Genomic DNA, 27,582 nt, shown 5'->3' with positions numbered 1-27,582 from the left:
TTTCCTGTCCATGGAGGTCCATACTTTTTGCTCCTAGAGGAGCCAGCTGAGATGCTGAGTGCCCTTGCATCTGTCGTTTCCAGGGCAGATAGCATGGGGGTGGGTGGCAGGAAAAAGCCTAGAGTGCAGCCCCTCTCCTCCATGATTGGTGTTGTGACCTGAGTCATGCACCCACATATCATGGCCCCTGCTGCCCCATCCTTCCAGTTCTTTCGCATGCTTTCCTCTGGCATTCTAGGTATGAGGACTGCTTACAAAGTACTAAAGCAGTGTGCCCCAGCCTGAGGGCTGTCCCCGTTCCAGCCTGGGGAGGTTGTTTTTATTATGTTGAGTATTTATGTTGTGCCAAGCATTTCGCATATATCCTCTTATTTAATCCTCAAAATAGCCCTGCAAGGGTACTTGCCTTATCTTCAGATTAAGAAACTCACCTAATGGGAATGCAAGTTGGTGCAACCACTCTGGAAAACAGTATGGAGTTTCCTCAAACAGTTGAAAATAGAGCTACCATACGATCCAGCAATTGCACTACTGGGTATTTACCGCAAAGATACAAATGTAAGGATCCGAAGGGGTACGTGCACCCCAATGTTTATAGCAGCAATGTCCACAATAGCCAAACTGTGGAAAGAGCCAAGATGTCCATCGACAGATGAATGGATAAAGAAGATGTGGTATATATACACAATGGAATATTATGCAGCCATCAAAAGGAATGAGATCTTGCCATTTGCAACGACGTGGATGGAACTGGAGGGTGTTATGCTGAGTGAAATAAGTCAATCAGAGAAAGACATGTCTCATATGACTTCACTGATATGAGGAATTCTTAATCTCAGGAAACAAACTGAGGGTTGCTGGAGTGGTGGGGGGGTGGGAGGGATGGGGTGGCTGGGTGATAGACATTGGGGAGGGTATGTGCTTTGGCGAGTGCTGTGAATTGTGCAAGACTGTTGAATCACAGATCTGTACCTCTGAAGCAAATAATGCAATATATGTTAAGAAAAAAAAAGAAGAAGAAGATAGCAGGATGGGAAAAATGAAGGGGGAGATATTGGAGGGGGACACCAACCATGAGAGACGATGGACTCTGAAAAACAAACTGAGGGTTCTAGAAGGGAGGCGGGTGGGGGGATGGGTTAGCTTGGTGATGGGTATTAAAGAGGGCATGTTCTGCATGGAGCACTGGGTGTTATGCACAAACAATGAATCGTGGAACACTACATCCAAAACTAATGATGCAATGTATGGTGATTAACATAACAATAAAAATTAAAAAAAAAAAAGAAACTCACCTAAAATCATGTAGTATATAAGTTAGCTTTTGCTGCATCACAAACCACCCAACAACTTATGATTTAAAACAGCAAGCATTTATTTCTTACAATTTTGTGAGCTGGCCTGGCTCCGTGGGGGTTGGAAGGCCAAGGTGCCTGGTATGTGGGAAGAGGAAGAGTTAGTTCAAGGTCAGCTGGGTGATGGAGACATGGCCACGAGTCTCGCATGATTCAGCAGGGCTTGTACAAGGTCGCTGAGTTCTAAAAGTAGCATGAGGGCAAACGGGGGCACTTTCCAAATCTAGCTTGCTATTCTCCCATTGGCCAAACCAAGTCCCATGGCCAAGTCCAGCAGTATGGGAAGGGACCACCTCAGGGGTGGTACAGGGAGGGAGAATTATTGCTGCCATTTGCCCCAACAAAGAATGTACCATACATAGCTTGTAAGTGTCCAACTGGAGTTCAAAATCAAGTTTGTTAGATCTGAAAGTTCAAAACTATCTTGGGAGTTATCGCTCAGGGTCTGAGAGTCCAGAACACTCTACGCGTTGCCTAAACAAGTCCACAACATTTTGCATGCACACCTGCATGCAAATGTATATACATTAATAAACACAAATTATACCTCAATAAACACAGTTTTAAATGTTTGTTCTACTTCACTGCATGTTTTCTTCTTTAGATTCTCCAAGTATATTTGAGTTTCCTTTGCTTACTTTTTACCTTTATCACCTTCTTGCCAGTCTTTTGTATTATTTTCCTTATTTTTTTTGCATTATCTTCATTATTCTCCCTTTTACCCTTTATTTCGTTTTTCTCTGTTGTCTATACTCTCTTGTATTCTTTTTATTTCTGAAAGGCTTTTTTTCTTTTGCTAATTTTTTCCTGTGTCTGTTGGGATCATTGTTTCGTAACCATGTCTAGCTGAGCTCCATGAATATTTCTGACCAAAAAATAGAATTACCTTTTTTTTTTTTTTTACTGCATTACATTTTATTGTCCCTGAAATTAATAATTATGTTTCTTTTTCAGTTGCATAGTTGTCCGGCCATTTTATTCCAGAGCTATTTTTCTGGTTGATGCGCTTTTCTCAAAGCTTTCATCATTGTCTTATTTCAGCCCTTTCTGAAGTGTTAGGTCAGAGTTTTCATCTGTTTTGTGTCTGCATTTTTCTGGTATCTTCCTGTCAAAATAGTTTACAGTTCATTTTTTTCTTGTAATACCTTACCTGTGGCGAGATCACATTCTCTTCCTCTTTTCCAAAATTTAAATGAAATGTGTTAACCCTGACTGCTGGAAGGACATTTCTGAGGACAAGGGAATGGCCTAGGGTACCTTTCCCAGCTTCACAGCTCAGGGCTCCCTCTTTGTTACCGTGAAGGGTCAAGAAATAACCAAACATGGTTATGTCTCTGCCTCTCAGGGCTAAGCCTACTTCAGAAAAGTCTGCTCTATTTCCCATTGGCCTACAGGTCTTGCCTGCCAAGGTAAGAACCTTTGATGTTATATTTTGCTGTTACAGTTGTTTCTGGGTTTTGCTTCCTCTGGGACCTTTCCCTGCTCCCTGTTTGAACCTCTCTTCTCCTTACTCCTAGTGTTATTTCCCTGCTCGATTTGGTTTCTCAACCTAGCGGGTTTTTTGTTTTGTTTGTTTTGAGGCAAGGTTTGTCCTTCTGAAGGAAATAGTTGCTGGGTGTTTCTGGAATCCTCAGGGCGTAGATGACCATAACAGCAGCTGATCACTGGGTGCCAAAGTGCCTCTGTTGCAGCTTTGCACTCACCAACTCGGAACACGTGATGAGTTCTTCCAGTTTTGCTGGAAGAAACCTCCTTTTGAAAGGAGGTAGCAGTTCTCTTTAGACTTGTTTGTCCTGTTTGGTACAAGGATAAACGATGGTTTGGGACGGGATGGTGTCAATGAAGATGCCGAGAACTGGACAATAGGAGAGAGAATTTGATGACATAACCAGGAGGAATTGCTGATGGGTATGATGTAGGAGAGGAAGGGTTGAACAATTTAATTGGTGTTGTTATTCACAGAGATGCGGAAATTGGGCGGGGAGGAGGTGGGAGGAATGACTGGTGATGAGGGAAGCAAGTACTCCTGAGTTTCTAATATTAACAAGTGTAGTTGGATATGAGTCTAGAACTCAGGGAGAAGATTCAGTCTAGAAATAGAAATTTAGAGGTCGTCAGCTGTCTTAGACAGTTTAGGCTGCTGTAACAAATTACCATAGGCTAGGTGGCTGAGCTAGCTCTCTGGCCTCTTCTTAAAAAGGCATTAATCTCACTCATGAAGGCTCTCTCCTCATGACCTAATTACCTCCTAAAGACCGCACCTCCATATACCATGGCATTGGGGATTAGATTCCAACATACGAATCTGGGGGGTTGGGAACATGTAATCTACAACAACAAACAGGTAAATTAAAGCCATGGGCCTGGATAAGATCACTTAGGATGTGAGATTACAAAGTGGTGGCCTAGGACTGGTCCCTGATACACCATACATGATGATGCATTCAGAGGTAGGTGGGGGGAGGAGAAACCAGGAAAGGAGCCCATGAGATGGAGGAGCTATGGAGGTAAGGAACATCGGGAGAATGTGGTGCCATGAAGGCTGAGGGAAGAGCATTTCAAGGAAGAGGGACTGACAAACCAGATGGGAGTTGCCAGAGGCTGAACTGAATCCGAATAAAAAATATCCATTGGATTTAACGTCGAGGCCATTGGAGACCTTGACTGTAAAGCATAGCTTCAGAGAAGCAGTAGGGACAGAAAATTAGATGGAAGAGGGGAAGGAGAGAATGAGAGGTGAGAAAGTGTAGATACCTGGTGTAGGCAAGTTTTGATGTCAAGGAGAAAGGAGGTAGCTGAAAAAGGATATGGGGGTCAAGGGAGTTTTTGTTTTTTGTAGAGGGGAAACAGAAGCATGTTTGCATACTAATGGAATAATCCAGTAGAGGAGGAGAGATTCATGGTGCAGGAGAGATGAAGACCTTGAGAAGGCGAAAGGAGGTAGGATCCAGCACATGAGGGGAGACTTGTCTGTAATAAGAGCAGGGACACCTTTGTTGTAACAGGAGGGAAGATGGAGAACACAGTTCTTGAGGGAAGTTTATAAATCTGGTGGAACAGCCATGAGTTAAGGCCCCTTCTGAGGGCTTCTATTTTCTCAATGGAGTGTGAGGTGAAGTCATGAGCTGAGAAAGGAGGCCTATATGGAATGCGCGAGGAAGGGAAAGATTTGAGGAGAAAGGAGAATATAAAAGTGGTATCTTTGAGTGGGAAACTTACTATGGAAACTCGATTGATTGGAGGTTTGTGGTCATTAGTTTAAAATAAAATGGGTCATCTGCCCTCTCTCCCTCCCTCCTCCCCTCCCTTCCTTCCTTCTTTGCTACGTGGGGCCCAGGGCGGTAGAGGCCAGGTGATGTGACGCAGAGAAGGGTCAGGGCTGAGTAAGGCAGCAGCTCAGCAAGGGTAGGGAGACTGGTTATATGCAAGAGGATGGGTGGGAGGGAATAGGTATATTTATATATTTTATTTATATATCTTTTAGCATATAAGTTAAAAACGCTTTTGGTAGAATAACTAACTAAAAACGCTTTTAGCAAAATAATCCTAAAGTTAAAATATTAAAATAGATATGTAAGCACTCACATTCACATTGTGAGTGCAGAGAATTTTCATATTACAGAATCTTATTATCCAAGGCATTTCAGAGGCCAATCCTAATCATATTAGATAATGAGGAAAATGAAGTTAAGTGACTCCCCCCAAGTCACATAACAACTTGATGGCATAGCTGAGACTAGAATTTTGGGATTCAGATTCCCAGGCCATAGTTCTTTCTACAAGATATTGATGCTCTACTACTTCATATGCTTATCATAAAAAAGGGGGATTATCAGAATGAAAACACTGGTTAGGAAAGAATAATCTGCTAGCAGTTTATTTCTTATAAATTCCTCTCTCTTCAATTTCAGCTATTTGGAAAAATTGTGGTCATTAATAGAGTTCTATCCTAAAAAGTGGGTTTAAATATGAATAAACAAGGTATAGTAAAGAATTTTTACAACTGTAAAGTGTGACCTTGCCTCTTAAGTACAAACTGCTCAGTTATTTCTCTTCCAAAAGAAAATCACTGTTGAATGGGAACAGATCACTGACACAGAACAACAAAACGCAGAAATTAGAACACTTTATTATAAATATTTCCAGAATATAAACTGATTTTGCATCAAAACTCTTTGAAACTTTTAAAACTATATGTAACCTTAGCTTATTATTATTATAATGTATTTCATTCTCCACCTTCCAATCTACAAAATACACTGCAAGTTAGATCTAAAAAGGAAAAAAAAATCAGTCTAAATTGTGTCATAGAGAAAACTAATGAATATAAAAATACCCCACCCAAAACTAAAACAAACCCAATCAAGAAATAGATTCTGCAAAGCCTATTAATACTCCAATTTAAAATAAATGACCTCCCAAGGGAAAAATACTTCTACCATCCCAGCAATTTGATGAGTAAAAGCAGAGCCACTGTCATTAAGGGAAATTACATTATATAAGAATGTAAGGATGCTTTTAGAAAATGAGGAAAAGTAATTTCCATGTTGGAGAGTAAGCGTATTAAATACTTTGTGTTCACTTGGCCTGTTGTTAGAAGTTGCAGTACCTGTTCACAGGAAAGAACCAACATGAACGTAAACGTCAGAAAACCAGGCCCCTCAACTATTTTTTCAATTTAACCTCAGGAGAACCAACTCAAGAGCTTCAAAATCCAAGGATAGACTGGTCCCAAAGCATTTCCTCCTCTGTCCTCTCTTTACCTTGTTCCTTTTTCTCTTTTCTACGTTTACGTTCTTCTTTCTTAGAGGCTCCATCTCGGCTTTTTTTCTCCTTTCGATTCTTAAGCTTTTCTGTACTGACCCTGACTGTTTCCATCTGTGTTTTGTTTCTTTGGAAGTTCTTGTGTTTATCTAAATCTGTTTCCCCGCAACCTTTTTTTCTCTTATGCTTGGGCCGCTCCTCCTCTGGTTCGTCTCTGCCTTCCTCCGGGTGTCTTTTCCCCTTCTGATGTAGCTGTTTATGCCTGGCTGGATGGCCACCGGCACTGTTTTCTGAGGAGAGGCGCTTGTGAACTCCAGATTCTACACTGTATGAGCTACAGTTAGACTCTCGCTGACTAAGGTTCAGGGGTTCTGGTTTTTCTGAGAAACAGTCCCTGGTGAATTGACAGTAGCTCAGGGAGTCTAGTCTTAGTCTGCTGTCATAAGCTGGTAGCCACTGAGGTAACTGGTTTTCCACTTTTTGTGAACTAGGGCATGATCTTGGGTAGGGCTGCCCAGTTTCAGATGAGCGTCTTTGATCAAACATTCTATACCTTGGTCGGTAATCAAGCTCTTCTCTGTATCCATAGGTTTCCAAACAGTTGTCTCTCATCTTTCTGAAACAAGTCTTTGGCTCTAAGCCTCTGGCTTTCTGCACTTTGATATAATCTTCAAGTTCATCTTGAAAAGAGTCATATGTCTTCTTTGAATGCTTCATTAGGTTGACAACAAGGGATTCTCTGTAGAGAAGATAGGAGAAAATTCTTACTAGATCATTTTATTCTGAATATTTCCTTTGCTCTTGAAGAGAGCTTCCAAAAAACAAAGAAGCCCAAACAAATTAAAACCTAATTCAGCATAAAAGTTAAATACCATGACATTGTATGTCAAAAAGGTACATGAGGATAGTCAAATATCTCCCAGGCCACTCCCAAGTAGCTTTATCTTTCTCAGAAGTGGGATGAAGAGGGCAGAAAGGAGATGGAATATAGGGTTCTGTTGTATGGCTGAAAATGTAAGACATAGGCATGTGTGGATAAGGACTATACATCCCTGATAAGTGGCCTGATAAAATGCTCATATATTTTCTAAAGTTCTGATTTAACCAGTTTCTTGTATATTGTTTTCTAAGAGAAGTAATAGAGCCATAGAGAAGTAATTTAATTTTTAAACTCCTCAGTTTACTCAAACAAAATAAAATAAACATACATACTTACCTGACTAGAGTACTGTAAGACTTAATAAAAGGATGTTTACAAAATGGTTTGGGAATGCTGGAAATTAGAAATTCAGCTATGAGATGAACCTACTCTTTTGTATAAGGCATGAGAGAAGATGAGGGAACAGAGTTCCGTACCTTCTGTATAGGGCTTGAATTTCATTTCTGTTACTTCTGATTGGTGAAAAAAGCATTCTAGAATGTCTTTTGGTTTGTTCTCTATTAAAGTACTGGTGGGAGGGTTAAGGGAGGAAATGGAGGTGAAAGCTGAGAGGGGCTCAGACTGATGCAGAGAAAAGTTTCAGAAGAAATATAAAGCAGATACCCTAGTTTTTTGTTGGCTTGTTTGATTCTTTTGGTGGGGGTAGCACCATTCCTGATTTATTTCTTTCCCCTCCCTCAAATCCTGCATACGTGCAAATATCTTACTACAAGATGATAACGCCTTAGATATTTTTGGTGACATACTCTGTCTCCAAAAATCAGGAGGCTGCATACCCCACGTAGAAATCAGGAGGCTGCATAACCCATGTAGAACAGAACATTTCTTCCCTTTAACAGAAAGAAATAAGCCAATAGCAGTCTAGAGTCACTAAGGATCTGCTATCTTTTCTGGAAATCTGAGATTAAAAATAATGTCTAAATTAAGCCTCGTTTGGTGAGTCAGAAAATTTAGCTCCTATTCAACTTAAATAGTATAAAAATTCTAACTAGAATAAAATAATGTAACAAATATTTGATGAAATATAGGCAAAAGATTTGAACAGACACTTCAGAAAAGAATATATACAAATGGCCAATGAACACATGAAAAGGTACCATTAGTCATCAAGTCAATGTCCATTAAAACCACAATGAGACACCAGTATGAGCACTCACTAGAATGACTGAGATCAAAAGAATGACATTATCAGTGTTGTTGGTGAGCATGTGGAATTCTGTAGAATGGTAGTTTCTGAGGAAGTTAAACATACGCTTACTGTACGATCTAGTTATTCCATTCCTAGATATTGCCCCCAAAAGAAAAGAAAGTATACGTCCATACAAGGACTGACATATGAATGTTCATAGCAGTGTTATTTGTAATAGCCCCAGAAAGGAAAAACCAAAATGATGATCAACAGGTAAATGGAACAATCAAACAGTGGTATATTCATACAATGAAATACTAGCAGTGATCAAAAGGAATGAACCACTGAAACAGTCAACAATATGGATGAAACTCAGAATATGCTGCGTGAAAGAAGCCTGACGAAAGAGTACGTAATATATGATTCCATTAAATAAAACTCTAGAAAATGCAAACTCATCTATAGTAACAGTGTTTGCTTGGGGATGAGGCAGGGAGCAGTGGGCGGAATGATTACAAAGGGTACTTTATGGGGTCTGGATGTATGTTTACTATATTGATCATTTGATGGTATATACATCTGTCAAAACCCATCAAATTGTGTATTTTAAGTATGTACAGTTTATTATATGTTAACTATACCTCTGTAAAGCTGTTTTTACAAAGTCACTAACAAGATTAAAAAGACGTTGATAACTGTTGAAACTGGATGATGGGTATATGAAGGTTCACTATACTATTTTCTCTACTTTTATGTTTAAAAATTTTTGATACTTCATACCCACACAGATGGCTATAATAAAAAAAGGCAGATGATATTAAGTGTTGACAAGGATATGGAAAAACTAGTAACTTCATTCATTGCTTGTGGGGATGTAAAATATGCAGCTATTTTGAAAAACAGTCTGGACTTCCAGCCCTGTGCCCACAGTTCTGAGCCTACCCGGAGCCAGGTAGATGGTCACCATGAAGTTCAATCCCTTCCTGACCTCAGATGGCAGCAAAAACCCCAAATGCCACTTCAGTGTCCCCTTGCACGTGCACAGGATGATCATGTCTTCCCCATTCTCCAAGGACCTGTGGGAAAAGTACAATATCTGCTACATGCCCATCCGCAGGGATGATGAGGTCCAGGTGGTTTGAGGACACTATAAATGTCAATAAATCAGCAAGGTTGTCCAGGTGTTAGAAAGAAATAGGTCATCTACATCAAGCGGCTGCAATGTGAGAAGGCTAATGGCACAACTGTCCATGTGGACATTCACTCGAGCAAGGTGGTTATCACCAGGCTAAAACTGGACAAAGATCTGAAAAAAATTCTTGAATGCAAGGCCAAATCTCAACAAGGTGGAAAAGAGAAAGGCAAATATAAGGAAGAACTTATTGAGAAAAATGCAGGAATGAATAAAATCTGTTGTGCAACCATAACCTTAACTGTAGATTTTTAGCCTGGTTATGTATTCCTTTGAAACCTCTCAAAGTGTCTCTTGAATATTTCATTTCCTTCCTGTTTTGTTATTGATATGTGGCTCTGTGAATCTACTTTTGCTGTTTTGATTAATAATTTTATGAATAACCACTGGAAACATTTTCTAATTAAAAAGAAAAAAGAAAAACAGTAATGGCAATTCCTCAAAACATTAAACACAGTGTTACCTTATGACCCAGCAATTTCACTCCTAGGTATACACCCGAGAGAACTGAAAACCTATGTTCACACAAAAACTTGAACACAAATGTTCACAGCAGCAATATTCATTAACAGCTAAAAAGTAGAAACAACTCAATGTTCATTAATTGCTGAATGGATAAATAGGGTGCAGTATATTCATACAATGGAATATTACTCAGCAATAAAAAGGAAGGAAGTGCTGATACATGGTACAACATGGATGAACCCTGAAGGCATGCTAAGTGAGAAAAGTCAGTCCCCACAGTCCACAGATCATGCAGAGATCAATAAAGAGGTGAATGGAAACTTACCTTCTCAGGCTGAGAACTTGGTGAAGAAATCTGATCATAGTCACCCATTAATTTCTTCAGTTTTCTAGCATGAGCTTTCCCCACATGGTGAGACTGTGCAACAACCGGGGAGCTAAAAAACACGATGCAGAGATCCCCAAATCGATTTTGTCTAATACTCTATTCCCAGTCATCTGAAACCAAGTGAAATCTTGTTATAAAGATTAAATAGTTCAAAGTTTAGAATTATACCATCAACATAGATTCATCATCTGAAAATTCACAAATCCATCTCCAATTTCTTATCATTTTACTTCCTGTAAGTCTGAAAGTTAGGCTAACTCTTTGAGCATATATTTTGCCCCGGAAAAATAAATAGTATTTTTAGAACAAAGTAACCTCAAATTTCCACCTCTAAATCTGCAGATAGCATTCATGATTTTTAATATATTTAGTCTGAACTAAGAGTTTAAGAATAGAGTTTTGCTTGCTTTCAAATAAAAGTCAGCTTCGTAGAAATAATCTTATGATCTAGAAGATCTCTATTTTCAACCTACCTCATAATGTGAAATCCTTTGCGATTCAAACTATATCCTACCCCCCATACTCCTTTTACAAAGGGTAACTATAAAAGTTCAATATTTGTTCATTCAACGTGGTATCTATGAATAAAATAAAGGGAGGTAAGATAGAAGATCATATTAAACATTTAAGGTAATATTTTCAATCTTTAAATAGTTATCATTTCATATACCATCTCATATTTTAATTTCCTGAGTGCCTGCAAGGCTATATACTAGCTTTTTGCTAATTAGAATGAAATTTCAGTATGAAAACATTTAGTAAGTCTCTAGTCTTTACTTTGGTAATATATGTTTATTCAGTTCAGAAAATACCATTCTGAAAGAGAAGTTACTGGGTCACCAGGAGGAGTCTGGACTTTATTGAAAGATTGGGCTAAGAAATCTGGCCTTGGCATTTTTGTGTTTTATAGCAGACAATTTCAAAACATGCAGTTTATTTTAAGATAGTCTCTCATTCTAGCTATACCCCTAATGTTATCTGGAAATCACCTAGAGGAACCACAAACCATCTTTACCTGTGGCGGGCAACAGTCCTCCACAGTTGGTACAAACATGATCACAAGCAAGGCTCACTAAACAAGGCTCAGATAAGCCACTCAAAACTATAGTCATATTCACATATTAATTTCCAGAACTTTTGTTCAAAGTATTTCTCACCAGAATAAATAATCTACACCAAAATGACCACATTTACGCTTGAGGTCTATACTACTATCTAAAAGTTCCTAACAGTTGAAATTTATTTTATGGAAATTCACTAGTTTATAAAAATGATACCACTCATGGAATATCAAAATTGTACTTCCTATGCAGCCATTTAAATGAATGAGTTGGAACTACATGTACTGTTGTGGAGAAATGTCCATGATACATTGAGGGGAAGAAATGATGTAGAAGTCTATCTACCTATTTACCTATCTATTGATCAATCTAAAATCCAATTTTAGTGTAAAAACACTTAACATACAGAACCCAAAACCTAAATATATTCATATATGTTTATTGTAAGGGGAAGTTAAAGGAGCTGGCCTGCAACCCATTTACTTCCTTTCCTGGGGCGGGGGAGAGGGAAGAAGGTAGGTGACTTCTGGACCTCTGACTAAAGAGACCAATGATATTAGCTAGGAGAAAGGGAACTTATCTTTGACATGCCTTTAGCAGGATGTCCCTGGCTAAGGATTATCTGTAGTAAATAAATTCAGGATCTATGAGGCATAGCTCTCTGAAGAATGTCACATAAACTAGGAGGTATAAAATGGAGATGGTTCATAATTTAAATACTCCCACTGAGAGAGGTGACCCTCACTTAGAAACCTCATCTATTATTTTGGGTCAGAGATGCATGACCAACATAGGAAAACATGGTTTGAGGAGCCATCTTTCATGTCCTAGATATCTCTGCTTCTTTGGAGTTGCATGATCGATTGTATCCTTGAAATACTTAGTAAACTTGATACTAGGTAATATTACTGATTTGTGTTAGTATGATTTGACAGTCTGATCTTGTATATTGCAATATCCATAGGAAAAAATCAGAAAAGATATACACTAAACTTAACGGGTCTTGGGAAATGGGCTTAGGAAAGGTGTAATAGACAATATTTAACATTTTGCTCTCTGCACATGTCTATATTGTTTTAATTTCTGCAAAAAGCATTACTTTGTAATTTAAAACTCCATAAAAATTTGATTTAAAGGTTCTGCAGGGTATCTTCAAATTAGGCTTAATTTTCAGTACCAATATGTAGATTAAAAAGGTTTGCTTAAAAAATATTATGAGTTTCGGATGCCTGGGTGGTTCAGTCGTTTAAGTGTCTGCCTTTGGCTCAGGCCATGATCCCAGGTTCCTGGGATGGAGCCCTGTGTCAGGCTCCCTGCTCAGAGGGGAGCCTGCTTCTCCCTCTCCCTCTACCCCTCCCCACTCACTGCTTGCGTGCTCTCTCTCAAATAAACAAATAAAATCTTTAAAAAAATATTATGAGTTTAAGAACTGTAAACATTTTTAAAAGGATGATGAATATTTAAAATATTTATTATATATAATATCTCTCTAAATTATTTCTGAATTGTTGTAAGGTATATAACTTAATTACATATGACTCTAAAGTTAAAATGAAGAGCAAGCTATAAAATAGGAGAAAATATTCCCATCTTACATATCAGACCAAGGACTTATATCTAGAATATATAAAGAACTCTTATGACTCAATAAGACAAATACAAATTAAAATGGGCAAAAGATTTGAACAGAAACCTCAAAAAATAATTTATATATATAAATATGATTGAAACCCTACATCATCACTGGAAGTCATTAAAATTAATAGGACGGAAAATACCAAATGTTGGTAAGGATGGTGAACAACTGGAATTCTCATCATTACTAGTTAGAATTTAAAATGGTACAACTTTAGAAACAAATAATGCAAGATATGTTAAGAAAAAAGAAAAAGAAGAAGATAGCAGGAGGGGAAGAATGAAGGGGAGTAAGTCGGAGGGGGAGAGGAACCATGAGAGACGATGGACTCTGAAAAACAAACTGAGGGTTCTAGAGGGGAGGGGGGTGGGGGGATGGGTTAGCCTGGTGATGGGTATTAAGGAGGGCACGTTCTGCGTGGAGCACTGGGTGTTATGCACAAACAATGAATCATGGAACACTATATCAAGAACTAATGATGTAATGTATGGTGATTAACATAACAATAAAAAAATTTTTAAAAATGGTACTTTACAAAGCAGTTTGATTTCTTTAAACATTAAACATTTAACCACATAACCCAGCCATTTCACTTGTATTAGTCCAAGAGAAATGAAAACATACATCCATGCAAAGACCTGTACATGAATGTTCATAGCAGATTTATTTGTAATAGCCCAAAACTGAAACAACCTTAATGTCTGCCAGTAGGCTAATGGATAAACAAAACATGGTATATCTATACAATATAATTATTCAGCAACAAAAAGAAGCAAAATAGCAATATATACATAACATGGATGAATCTCAAAATCATGCTTAGTGCAAGACACAGGAGTAGCTACTGTATGATTCTATATTTGTAAAAAGTTCTAGACATATAAACTGATCTATAGTGATAGAAAGCACATTAGTGGTTGCTGGGGACAGGGGTAGAAGGTGGGATGGATTATAAAGAGGCCTGAGAAAACTTTTGGTGTTGACAGAAATATTTGGCATTTTGTTTACAATGGTATACACCTGTCAAAAACTCATTGCCTTGTACATTTCAAATATGTGTATATTTTAAGTAAAGTATATCTCAATAAAGTGTACCAGAGGAGCTTAAAGATCTGTAACAGATGTTTTGGAAAAAGGAGTAATTTTGCCTTAATTTGTTAAACTGGATTTTTAAATGTTGGCTTTGTTTCCAGAAAAATTATTCACCTAACAAAGGCCAATTCACCTATGCAGAACTACTGCCAGTCCTATTATGTCACTTACCTCATTGCTCTTACGAGCCAGACGTAGGGACTCTGGAGTCAGTTCTGGCACTTAATTAGCTGTGTAAGCTTGGTTAAGTTCTCAACCTCTCTGTGCCTTAAGTTCCTCATCTCTAAAATAGGGATATGATCTACACCTCAAAGAGCTATTGTGAGCCTTAAGGAAATGAATACATGTAGAATGCTTAGAAGAGTATATGGCACGTGGTCTAAGTGCTGCATGAATGAGCTACTTTTATTGTTATTCAGGATTTCATCTATTTAACTGACATCGTGAAATGTTCTCCCAACCAATTCTAGTAACTACAGAAAGCCAAATAAAGGAAAGATTTTGTGTAAACAGAGCAAGAGTACCTATTTTTTATTTCAAGCTAACTCATATTTCAGAGGGACTTTTTTATAAATGAAAACTTAGGGGGCACCTGGGTGGCTCGGTCGGTTAAGTGTCTTGACTCTTGATTTCAGCTCAGGTCATAATTTTGGGGTCATGAGATCGAGCTCTGAGTCAGGCTCCCAGCTGCTTGGGATTGTTTCTCTCTCTTTTTTTTTAAATTTTTTTTATTTTTCAGACTCCCTGCTGAGCAGGGAACCCGATGTGGGACTCAGTCCCAGGACTCCGGGATCATGACCTGAGCCGAAGGCAGTTGCTTAACCATCTGAGCCACCCAGGCGCCCCTTTTCCTCTGCTCCTCCCCCTGCCCTCTCTCTTAAAATAGATACATTTTTATTTTTTCAAAAAGATTTTATTTATTTGAGAGAGAGAGAGGGAGCCTGTGAGAGAGAGCACAAGCAGGGGTAAGGGAAGAGGGAGAAGGAAGCAGAGTCTCCATTGAGCAGGGAGGCTGTCTGGGACTTGATCCCAGGACCCTAGGATCATGACCTGAGCTGAAGGCAGATGCTTCACCAACTGAGCCACCCAGGCACCCCTAAAATAAATAAATCTTTAAGAATAATAATAAAAATGAAAGCTGAAGATTAGACTTGATCATTGTCTTTTGTGATTGCTCTGATTTTGAACCAATTCTTTGAAGATTTCAGTTCATATTGTGTTAATGCGTGCCATGTATAATACCCAAAAGAGTATGGAGTATCAAGCAGACACCCAGGACACTAGCTAATTTTACTATTTATAGGCTGTATTAGGTCCCAAGCAAGAAATAGTTTGTCTTGACTGAAACTCATCTGGAGTATTTTTTTAAGATGTACCTTCTAATATTTTTGGAACAAATCTAGCAAAATTCTGAAAACTTGAGTTCCTATTTATACCGCAAGCCTAGTTATAGAGGAACACCCACATTGTTCATTTACTTTTTTTCTCTTTTTTTTCATTTACTTTTAGGAAAGATATAGTGAAAAGAGCAAGAATATAAAATCTTTTATTTTGGAGAAATGAAACTATGTAGGTTATTCAATAGCTGGAGAAAGCTTGGTCTTTTTTATTTCAGTAAAAATATGGAAAGCCATTGTGAAAGTTAAATAAAAACATATATCAACTATTGTGTTAAATATGAAGTTACTCATTATTCATACTCATAAATATGAATTACTCATAATTCATAAGTTACTCATAATTCAAAACTGCCTAAAAGAGCTTCATATCTTAATAAAAAAACTAAGAACTCTACTTTAATTCTAGAATTGTCAGAGAATTTATTACATTCCAACCACCCATTTACAAATTGCAAAACTAGAACTTTTGCACTGTACAAAATGTTTTTAATAAGTCTCAGGTTTGGTGAATAAATCAACTTAAGTGAAAAATCTAATAAAAAATTTTATGCCCCACAGCACATCATTTGTGTTGTGGGGTGGCATTTAAAAATCATACAGCATGGTCTTAAAAAAATGTTTATTAAATACCTCTGAAGAAAAAAGTGGGCAAAGTAAGGATGTTAATCTGGTTACTTTTAGCTCAATTCTTCCCCTTTAAAAAATACACCAAATAAATGGCATAGTCTTATACTTTTAAATCTAATTCACTGAGAAGCATTAGGAGATGTTTTATATTTTTCCTTTATTTGCATCTTTCTCTCAGAGATGTAGCATCCTCTGTATTCCATTAAAGCTATCTAAAAGTATTTTTTTTGATGCAGTAGTAAATAGTATTTTTTAAAATCTAAACTTACTAAACGTTTGTTGCTAACATTTAGAAATATTGATTTTGTATATGGGCCTTATATTTTACCCCCTTGCTAGCTAAACTTATTCTTAGCCTTTTCCTAGATTCCTTGCTCTTTCCTACATATATGATCATATCATCTGCAAATAGAGACAGTGTTACTTCTTTCTCTCCAATTTGAACACCTTTTGTTTTTCTTGTCTTACTGTACTGGCTAGGACCTCCAGTACAATACTGAATAGAAGTGGTGAGAATGGATATCTTTCCCTTGTTCCTGCTCTTGAGTTTTGCAATCTTTTAACATTATTATAATCTCAGGAAAGACTAAGCAGAGCATCACATTAAGTTTTAGTCTAGGTAACTGATCCTGTTATCTTTGCTATCTTTTGTAACTATTTGTTATCTTTGCATGTTTTTATTTCTTTTTATCTATTTAAGTGTTTTTTAGAGATCTTAATTGTAACAGAAATGCAGCCCTATGGGGAGCTTGGGTGGTGGTGGTGGCTCAGTCGGTTAAGCTCAAGCGTCTGCCTTTGGCTCAGGTCATGATATCCGGATCCTGGGATAGTCCTGAGATCAAGCCCCAAGGCTCCCTGCTCAGCGGGGAGTCTGCTTCTCCCTCTCCCTCTGCCCCTCCCCCCTGTTCATTTTCTCTCTCAAATAAATAAATAAAATCTAAAAAAAAAAAAAAAAAGAAATGCAGCCCTGTACCTGTTAGCATCATAAACACTCTTAGCTATGTTGGTTATTAACTTTGCCTTTTCAGGAAATGAGATTAGTATCTGATCTAGAAGTTTGCCAAGCTCTAGCTATTTTACACCAATACAACAATCACAAAAATAACTAAGGGTTTACTACTATGATAAATGATAAATGATATTTCCAATGATAAAATACAAAAGAACTAACAAAATCATTAATTGGGAGTACTTCACATTTAATATAACATTTATGTCTTTATCTAAACTAAGTCTTTGAACATCAATAATCATAAGTACTCTATGGCTAGCTAACTTGAGAATCATGCTCGTGAAGTTAATTTTACTCAGATCCAAGGCAGACATCCTACATCAGAATGCCACCAAATTCCTTCCAAAGGGTTAGTAAATGTGAATGGGTCTATAAGAAGGGGGGGGGAAAACCCCAATGCTCATGTCCTAACATATATTTGATGACTATAGTAGGGGAAATCTTGTTAGTTGTTTTAACATGCTTAGTCAATATTTTTACATATTGACACCTAATAAAGGCAACAAATCTGAAACTCACAATCATTAATGTCTCTCCAGACATCTTCCTCCCCAACCATTCTATCCAGCTGTCAATATTAGATTTACAACATGTGGTGCTCTCGTGTGTGTGTATGTGTGTGTGTGTGTGTGTGAACTACTCCTGATTATTCCAGGAGTCCTGGCTGATCTACACTTACAACTGCATTTTCTCTAATGTGCTCATCCTGCTATTTCTTACCAGTTTTAGAGGTTGTCAAATAACCTGTCTCCTTCCCACCCCCCATGGAGAATCTGACTGCCTTGCACTACTAGCCCACATTTCCTCTACAGCCATTTCAGACTCAGAGATGGAAGTTGTGTGTCAGCAATGGCAAAGCAGCCATGCCAGCTCTGGTGCACTCACCTTTACTGTAATTTGAGAGAGAAATAAACTTAAACCCCTGCATTTTCTCCACTTTTTCTTTTTGTAATTTCACTAACAAACATTAATACTAAGCTCTTTAAAGGGCTGTGCCTAATTCATTTGTACGTCCTTGGTACTGAGCAGAGTAACTGGTACATAGCAGGAGCTCAATAAATATTTTCTGAATAAATGTTAACATGTTAGCTATTAGCTAAATTTTGTCATTTGGACCAAATGATAAAATCTCTGCTTAATATCATGAAAACAGAGGAAAATATTTTTAGGCAATTGCTATGTGAATGGGTTAATGATTCAATTAGGAGTCAAAAATGTCCTTTTATTCTAAAACTGAGTCCGTTTAATTTTTTTTCTTAAAGAGAGGCAAATACGCAAGAATTGTTTGTTGTGGTTTTGTTTTACTGATTCTTCAGGAATATCATTACCAGGTGAAAAATTTTTTAACTGTCAAAAATACTTGAGAAACATCACTGAATGAATTACACAGTGTCCTGGAAAATCTTATGACCACTTCACCATAAATTCTGTTTCTTTTCATGTAAGTCTGGTCACGTGGTGTGTGTGTGTGTGTGTGGTGTGTGCGCGTGTGTATGTGACTGAGTTTCTCAATTTCCTACTTGTAATCTTACACCTTGTATATATTCCCTGCTTACCAATATTTAATCCTCCTCTTAGGAGCGTTACAGCTATAGGTGAAAATGGATAGAAGAGGTTCTTCAAAGCAGTTTTAATGGTCCTATCAGGATCTTGAATGTGACTGGACTTTTAGTAACTGGATGCATGATAATTCTTTCATACATTTTGCATGAATCTCCTAAGTCTTTTTAGAAAAAAAAATACTGGATAAGTAATTAAGCAACATTTCCCCTCCCACTTCTTGTTTATGAACTATCTTGACTGGCAATTACTTAAGGCTTTTACAAATATCTCAACTAGGGGCGCCTGGGTGGCTCAGTCAGTTGAGCCTCTGCCTTCCGCTCAGGTCATGATCCCAGAGTCCTGGGATTGAGTCCCGCATAGGGGGACTTGCGGGGAGCCTGCTTCTCCCTCTGCCTGCCACTTCCCCTGCTTGTGCTCTCTCACTCTCTGACAAATAAATAAAAACTTAAAAAAAACCCAAAAAAACAAATATCTCAACTAGAAATACATTGACTCAGGGTGCCTGGGTGGCTCAGTCATTAAGTGGCTGCCTTCTGCTCAGGTCATGATCCTGCAGTCCTGGGATGGAGCCCTGTGTCAGGCTCCCTGCTCAGAGGGGAGCCTGCTTCTCCCTCCCTCTGCCTGCTGCTCCCCCTGCTTGTGCGTGCTCTGTCAAATAAATAAAATAAAATCTTTAAAAAATACATATTGACTCCTATCATTGTTTTAAATAGTATAATATATTAATATTGGCCATTTGTTAGGTAGCAGTTAACTGAACAGTTAATGAAGGATATTTACCCAAAATAAAGTGACAAGAGGTAATCTTTTAGGTAACGAATTACATCTTTTCAAATCCTAGTGAATGGTATTTCATCACTCTTTTGAACGTCACCGGATAACCATTATAGGTTGAAGTTTCATGTTTTAGGAACTGCTGTTCTAGTACACAGCCAATCCATGGAAAGAATATCAGTAAGGAACTGTAAAGTCAGTTCATAATTTTAATGCTGTCAAGGACCTCAGAGTTTGGTTGGTATAGAGGTCCTCAACCTTAACACTACTGACATCTTGGGTAGGAGAATCCTTTGTTGGGGTGGCCCTGTCCATTTTAGGATGTTTGCCAGCATCTCTGCCCTACATCAAACAGATGCCAAGTAGCACCTGTGCTCACCATGCCCTTTCTTGCCCAGTGGTGGAAACCAAAAATGTCTCCAGAAATTGCCAAATGTCCTCTGGGGTGGGAGTGTAAATAATCCTTGGTTGAGAACCACTCAACTGGGCTAATCCAATTTTCCCTCCCCACAGACGACAAAACTCAAAAAAGAAATTTGGGACTTTGAGTTTGAAAGAAGTTCGGGACTTAACTCAGGTCATACTGCTAGTGGACAAATTAACACTACAATCTATTACTTGTTAAGATTCCTGTTCCAGTATTCCCATTATACCGTCTTGAAGTTGCATAGAAAGGTTACTGCTAGCATTGTGTGAACTGACACTGTAAAAAGTCTTAAGTAATTGCACACATTCAAAGTCATCACACACAAACAAAAAATGTCATCTGGCAAAAAACTGTTTTTCCATGAGAAACTGTTTCCAAATCTTCCTGTGATCTGGCTATAAGAGCCAAATTGTAGTCTCGACACCTATAAACTGCTCAGGCTTACTTATTGGTGAGAGGCAGTAAGTCTGGTATGAAAACAAATAAATCCAGATTTTATTTTATTTTTTTTTCAGAACAATGATAACCTAGGGTGACTGAAGACACTAAATCTAGTCTTCCAAAGGTTGCCTTTACTAAGAGACCTTTAATAGAACATCATTTGGTTGCACTGACTAATTCCATTTTTAGTGTATGGAATTTATATAAGGTGCTTACAAAAATGTTTTAAGAAATGTGTACTAAAAAAATAAAAAATAAATGTAAAATCTAAAACCATAAAAAAAAGAAATGTGTACTTTTTTTTTTTTACTACTTTGCCATTCCTCCAAAGTGAAATATGTAAAATAGCACAGAAAAATGGAAAATATCACGAAAGAGGGTGAAAGCGAAGTTATTTCCATTAGGTTATTATATTTATTAATGTCTCTCCAGAAAAAAGGAACCTAAATTATTCTACAATATTTTGGCTTCCACCATCTTTCACTCTGGAGACAAAAAAGCAATATAAGGCAACACAGTAAATACTAAAAATTATGAAACTGAGGTTGGTTGAATGTTTTACTGAGATCTGCAATGTGATCAAGCTCCACCATCTAAAATCATTCCAAAAATGCCTTACAGCCTTACCTTAGTTTGGAACAAGCAGGCTGTTCACAGGCATATAGTAGTTGTAAGAACTCAAACATCTGTTAAATTGAGATGATCAAGAAATAGCTTTCTGTGTTAGGGGAAACGTGTTGGTGAGAACTGTGAGAACTTTGGGCAGAAACACTCCTTCTAAACTCCTGCACGAAGACTTGCCCAAATTGTAACATGGCCTCCAGCAGCTTAAGGCTGAATCCCTGGGATGACCCAGTCCTCTTTGCAGCTTCTGCTAGAAAAAGCTCAGAGCTGTCAAAATAGATGTACTGTTTTTAGAGCCAATACCTAATGACAGGCCCCCGCCCTCTCTTTTTGAGAGTGTTTAACTAAAAAGGGCTTTGGACTGTGAATCCTCCCGGTCTGAGATGGATGTGTCCAACTCCGGAGCCTTCTCAAAGCTTCCCAAAGACCTGGAAGCCATTCCTTCCAAGTGTAATCATCAGGAAGGAGAAGCCTAGGTCTCCCAGCGGCTGTGGGAGGACAGAATCCTAACTTCCTTACTTGCCAGCAAGCCAGACACAGCTGGCTTCACAGCATCCACAAGGAACAACCCTTTGTAATTTCTCACTTCCCTGAGTCTTGAACTCCCCCTCTCCTCCAGTCCCTCATTTTCCCTTTAAACTCCCAGTCGGCTCTGAGCAAATCCGAATGGAGCTCAGCTCTTTCCCCTACTGTCGGTAGTTTCTGAATAAAAATTTGCACCGCTCTCACTCACGTCCGCTTTGCTGTCTTGACACGGTAGATCGTACTGAACTCAGACCACTAACAAGAGAGCCCTGTAAATCTTAGAAGCTGTTTTACAGGGTGTTACCCTCAAAAAAAACCTAGAAAAACCCTCCAAAGGGGCGTCTCATCTCTCCCTCAGGGCCCCCGCAGTTCTAAGTTCCCGGGCTACTTCCTACACTCCGCAAAGTCCTAACTCCGCTTCTGCCTAAGTACCTACTTTCCCGGCTGTTGAATTTGCACCCAGCAGAGGTTTCCTCGCTCGCACGTCACCGGCCCTTTCCTTATCTCGAAGCTTCCTCACCAATCCCGCTTCCCTTTCCCTGACAGTCCCAGGTCGGCTTCGACCTGGCCACCTCTCTGCCCCCTCCATCCTTGGCTTCCTCAGCGTGCTGAGGCGTCCCTCTCCCCTCCACGCTCCACCTGGGGACCGTGGCGCCCCTTTCCAGGGGCGGCGGGTGGTGTCGGGGGCGGACGGACTCCCGCCCCGACCCGGTCGGCCATGGCGCACGTTCGGGGCGCGCCCAGCCGTTCCTGGGCCGCGAAGTTGAGGGGCTGAAGACGGGGTCGCCCCCGCCGCCGGGGCGGGAACTCACCTTCTCTGAGGCAGGGGCGGGCGTCTACAACTACTGTCCCCCTCCCCGCCAACGCCGCCGGCCGGGGAATAGGCCGGGGTGGAGGTGGCGGAGAGGCAGGGACAGCCGCTGCCGCCACCGCCGCCTCCGCCGCCGAGCAGGCGGGGTGAGAGGAGGAGGCGGAGACCCAGCTTCCTGAGGGGAAGTCTCCGCCACCACCGGAGGCTGACTGGATAGGGCCGGCGCCATGGCGGCAAAGCGCGCTACTGCGCTTGCGCGGGTCACCCCGCTTCCACAGAGGCCCTTTAGCTCCGCCCCCTGCGTGCCCCGCCCCTTTCTCGCGTCTCTTCCGGGGCTCGCGCCTCTTGGTGCAGGTGTTCTTCTCCCAGGTGCTCTCCCCTCGTCGTTCGAGGGAAGGGAGAACGCGTGCGGCCGCTCGCCCGGTGTGAGTAAATCTAAAACCGACTGAGAAAGAAAAAGTCTGTAAACCTCTGGATTCTTCCTCCATAGTATCTGAGAAATACATCATCTCTTTTATCTGTTCATCTTTTCTTTGTTAGGGTCTTTAATGTACAGAGTTAGAGGAAGCAGAAGCCTTGGTCATGATACGTTGTCATACTGGTCCATAAATGACTTTTTATCTCCCCTCCTTCAGTATATGCGTATGTTCCAACACACATACACAACCTCACCTCATCTCATTCCCCATCTCCCAAAGAAATCAATATCCTGACTTGTAGTCCTTATTTCCTTTCATATATATATCTTTATCACACACGTGTGTAGCAAAAAAAAAGTTTATTTTTGAATTTCCTAAGATTTATATCTTCCTCTATGCAGTATTCTGGAACTCGTTTCACTCAACACTTGGAGGATTATCCAAGCTGTTGCATATAGGTGTTATTTATTTGTCTCACTGCTGTACAATATTCCACCCATTTTCCTGTTGATGGGCAAGTCTCCTGGTATGCTTTGCAAAAATTTCTCTTGAGTAGACTCTCCTTTCCTGTCACACTGCCATTGCTTAGTTTCAGGTGCTCATCATCTCTTGGTAGAATCATGGCAACAGATGCCTAACTTATCCTTCTGACTTCACCAGTGCAATCTGCTCTTCATTACTACTGCGAGAGGGTTCTATCCAGAAGTTATTCCTGGCTCTCCATAGTCTTTTGGAGAAAGTCAAAGACAAGTACTCCTGGGCTTCTGTGCATCTTGATCTCATTGTCGTCCTACTGCTGTCACCTCCCCACCCTGCTTTCACTTTATGATTTAGCAACATTAAACCTTTACTGATTCCTATAAATACCAAACTGTTGCATGACTCAGTTTATTGTATATGCTGCTCCTTCTTCTGAAATGCCTTCTCCCTACTTCCTAATGAACTCCTTCCTCCAGAAGTAAGTTGTATCCTGAATTCAGCATTTCTCAATCCTATTCATTTCTTAATGCTTTTGTTACCTATGTATCTATCCCTAAATAACATGAAGTATTACTTTGCATGATTTAAAACTTTACATAAATGTTATTATACTTACTGTTTATTGCCCTGCAACTTATTTTTTCACTTATCATTATGTTGTGATATTCAGATATGCTGAGATGTGAGGTTCTAATTCATTCACCTTCACAGCTCTGTAACATTTCATTGCATGAATACACCGTGAGCTATCCATCTCCTATTGATAGACATTGAACCTGTTTCCCATTTTTGCTTTTATAGATAGTGCTGCCTTAATGTTCTTATGTAGTCTTCTTGTGCACACATGTGAGAGTTTCTCTGGGGTTTATACTTAAGAGATGCTGCTGCTTTTAACTAGAAACCTCAATAATACCCACTTTGAAGGGTATTATGAAAACCATGAGGTAATGTTAATAAAGCACAATTTCAGACATTCAAACATTTATTGTTAGAAAACTTTTAAATGTATATGAAACACTGGGACATAAAGGCAATAATCTGGTGCTTGAATGGTAAACAGAATATGTGTGCTTCTGTAGCTCCTATGATACCCAACCTATTGTAGCATCTGCACATCGTGCTCTTTCTTTACCTCCATATCTCTGTTCATGCCGCTATGTCCTTAGGGCTAAAATGGTCACCTCCAGCTCTGGTTCTCTCCCTGCCTTCTTAATCTTTGTCGGCTACTTTTCTGAAGCCTTCCCTGACTTCTCAGGCTGCCCTGGATATCTTTTCCCCTTTTCTTCCTCTATCTCTCTCACCATCTTTACATGCTCTTCCATAATCATCTCTAAATGATCAATGTCTTCTTAAAGACAGGGCTCACATTTTATTCATCTTGTTTCGGGGCACTGAGCACAGTGCCTGATACATGTGCTGATAAATGCATGTGGAATAAGCAAATTTAGGAATTCTTGGGAAGAAAGAAGTTTGCAGCCAAGGATTTCTTGGGGCCAAAGGAAGAGGGATGGAAGCAAGCATGTTATTTTTATTAAGAATACAGAGCCCAGAGAGTTTGAAGTTTTACCAGTGATGTAGTTATACAGGATATAATGGACTATTAAGGAGAAAACCTGCCCCTGTCATTCTGGAATGTGAGTGCTAGATGTGCACATCTAGCACATTTTCTTTGATTCTGTCACTCATAGTGATTACAAAATAAATGAGTGAATCAGCCAGTGAATTCACTTGAAAGCAATGAGCAGCTCCTGGCTTATTTAATGTTGCTAGGCATTAAGTTATTATTAGTTTAAAACAGGCATTGGCAAACATTGTCTATAAAAGGCCAGATAGTAAATATTTTCAACTTTGTGGGCCATATGGTCTTTAATGCAAGTATTCAACTTCGCTGTTATAGTGTGAAAGCAGCCATAGAAAATATGTAAACAGATGAGTATGGCTGTTTTTTTCTTTTTAAGTAGGCTCCACGTTCAACGTGGAGCTCAAACTCACTACCCCAAGATCAAGAGTGCCATGCTCCACTGACTGAGCCAGCCAGGCACCCCTAGTATGGCTGTTTTTTAATAAAATTTGATTTATGGTCACTGAAATTTAACTTCGATATAATTTTCATGTGTCACTACATACTCTTCTTTTGACTTTTTCCCTCAACTATTAAAGAAGGTACACACCATTCTTAGTTCAAGGTCTCAAAGAAAACTTGTTGACCCCTGGCAGAAATGAACCTTAACTCTAGGTACAAAGGAGGTAGAATCCAGTGCTGTTCTTTTACTAAATAAATCTTTCAGTTCTCTTGATTTGCCACTAGATGGTGGTCCCTTGTAGGTGTGTGGCCTAGAGAGCTGGTCTTTCCAATAGAAAGGATGATTGGAGTTTTTCCGTAGAGTATGGTAAATGAGCCACTGCCATGTTAATGCGGGCATACAAACTGTCCCAGTGTTTCAAAACCATTCCTCTGGGTTTCATTTATTTCTCCACCCTCACACTTACTTGTATATATTCCCTCTATTGCAGTATATCCAACTGAAGGGAACGCAACCACTCTCAATGCCTCTGAGATTATTTGCTCAAGGGCTCAGGAGGAAAATAATGTGAATACAGGCTATGGCTAAAGATCTGGGGGTTGCATCTTGGAATCTGGGAACAGCGCTACCGTAAGTGGAGCTTATATTCAGAGGATACTTGAAGCCCAAGTGTTGATACACTTAAAACTCCAAAATAGCCCCCATTTTTGGCCTCTTCATGTCACCTTCTTCTACCTTTAAAGTGCCTTACAGGACCTGACATTACCCTGGCGCCACATCTTCTGCAGGTTTCCTCACACCTTTTTAGGGTGTGGGAGTACTTGGTAGCCATAGTGATATTCTTGGCACGTATGTGTGGCCTGAGGTGCAAGGGAAGTTCAGCTGAAATAGAGGTAAATAGAACCATAATGGTTATTCCTGTCATCCTCTTGTCTGAAATCTCCCAGCTCAGATCTCTCTCCTGGACTAGGAGTCCTCTGGCTTGAGCTGTTTCATTTTTCTCCCTTTATCACCACCTTTCTTTATCCAGACTCACAAAAGAAAGAGACTGGATGGCTATGAAAATCGTTAACAATGGTAAAAGCTTCCATCTTCTTGGAGCAGAAAAGGGCTCGACAGAAACATGACTTTCAAGGTCCGTGAAGCTCAAGTCTGTCACGTGGTTATGTCTACTCTGGCTCCGAGTTTGATCTCTCGGGCAACATAAAACAAATCTGTTTTTTCCATACCTCAATATATGACGTTGAAGAAAACTCTTATGTTCTTTCTGAATCTTTTCTGCTAAGCATCTCTGGTAGGGCAATAAGAAATCCTTCCAAAACTCTAGATGGTTTTTTCCTGATGATGAAGACCAGCAGTTCTCATGAAGGCAGCCCCACCACTTGGGGGCATTTTAGAAATATGTGTGTGTAGGGGGAAACTTTTGGTTGTGCAGTGCTACTGGCATATTGTGCACAGGACTGGGGTCACAAAGAAAGGTTTGGATCCCAGTGGGAAAAAAAATGGAGCGGGGCAGGTGAGCAAAAATTTTTATATAGGATTTGGGTTGATGAGCAGTGAAACAGGGCCATGTGCCCCCTTCCGTGTCACCAGCCTAATAACTAGAGCCAACAATCCCCTAGCTCACTGATCCTGACCAGAAGTGCAGGATATCCTCAGAAGCAAGAAACAGCCTTATGCATTGAAGATTCTTTGCCTGGCCCCTCACAACCTCAAATATATAGATGTACATTTTAGGCAGGTGAAACTTTGTTTATAATTATCAGAGTCTAGAATTCTGTTTTATATGTAACCATATAACCATAGAGTCTTTTTATATACGCTAAATCTTCCAGAAATGCAGCCTCTTGTTAACTGAAGGATTGTGCTTGCTTTCGTTCAGAACTTGACTAAGAGTCATTCACCGTTTCAGAAAAATCATGTCACAGACAACAGTGCCCTGTGTGGTATATGTGTCTCCAAAATCAATCTACATTTTTAACTGTCACTGTCACAGTGATTCTGCATGGAGGCACAAACATCTGACCACTTTATCATGTTTTCTACTGCAGTTGTGCCCAGTATACATAGTGAGCTCATTGATATATTTAATATCATGAATATATATTTTTTTATTATAAGCGGACTTTCATTTTATTTCTCCCTTATTAGGTTAGGGAAATATTTTAGTGCATTCAGGCTACAATAACAAAATACCACAGACTGGGTAGCTTATAAACAACAGAAATTTAGTTCTTACAGTTCTGGAAGCTGAAAGTCTGAGACCAGGGCACCAGCACGGTTGGGTGAAGACTCTCTTCCAGGTCGTTTGTAGTCCTCACATAACAGAAAGGCCTAGGGACCTCTCTGGAGCTTCTTATTCATGAGGGCTCCATGTTCATGATTTAAGCACCTCCTAAAGTCCCCACCTACTAAGACCATTACCTTAGTGGG

At 39.5% G+C, this 27,582-nt stretch overlaps 1 protein-coding gene across 11 annotated transcripts; it reads right to left on the bottom strand.

Annotated features, from left to right (window-relative positions):
* Positions 1-5,464: 5,464 nt before the first annotated feature.
* KRCC1 (lysine rich coiled-coil 1) lies at positions 5,465-22,383 on the bottom strand. Of its 11 annotated transcripts, none has more exons than XM_027623723.2 (5): positions 22,228-22,383; positions 10,707-10,811; positions 10,171-10,343; positions 9,131-9,264; positions 5,465-6,858 (listed from the first exon to the last, which is right to left on the bottom strand). In XM_027623723.2, the coding sequence occupies exon 5, from the start codon at positions 6,834-6,836 to the stop codon at positions 6,063-6,065; it is 774 nt and encodes a 257-aa protein (XP_027479524.1). In that variant the 5' UTR covers positions 6,837-6,858; positions 9,131-9,264; positions 10,171-10,343; positions 10,707-10,811; positions 22,228-22,383; the 3' UTR covers positions 5,465-6,062. The 11 variants fall into 11 exon arrangements, with proteins under 11 accessions (XP_027479524.1, XP_027479527.1, XP_027479525.1 ...); XM_027623726.2 differs by having other exon boundaries at positions 9,177-9,264; XM_027623724.2 differs by having other exon boundaries at positions 10,171-10,282.
* Positions 22,384-27,582: the final 5,199 nt, after the last annotated feature.

This window comes from Zalophus californianus, chromosome 8 (assembly GCF_009762305.2).
Source record: "Zalophus californianus isolate mZalCal1 chromosome 8, mZalCal1.pri.v2, whole genome shotgun sequence".
In the NCBI taxonomy this organism is placed as follows: Eukaryota; Metazoa; Chordata; class Mammalia; order Carnivora; family Otariidae; genus Zalophus; species Zalophus californianus.
The sequence above is the reverse complement of the archived record's forward strand: the minus strand, read 5'-3'. Positions and strand labels throughout refer to the sequence as shown.

Bases quoted from the DNA above. Each gene is read 5' to 3' on its own strand.
- KRCC1 (XM_027623715.2), bottom strand. From the start codon at position 10,208: ATGATCAGATTTCTTCACCAAGTTCTCAGCCTGAGAAG. The intron at 6,859-10,170 runs GTAAGTTTCCAT...TCTTCTCTACAG, and splicing joins CAAGTTCTCAGCCTGAGAAG to AGAATCCCTTGTTGTCAACC.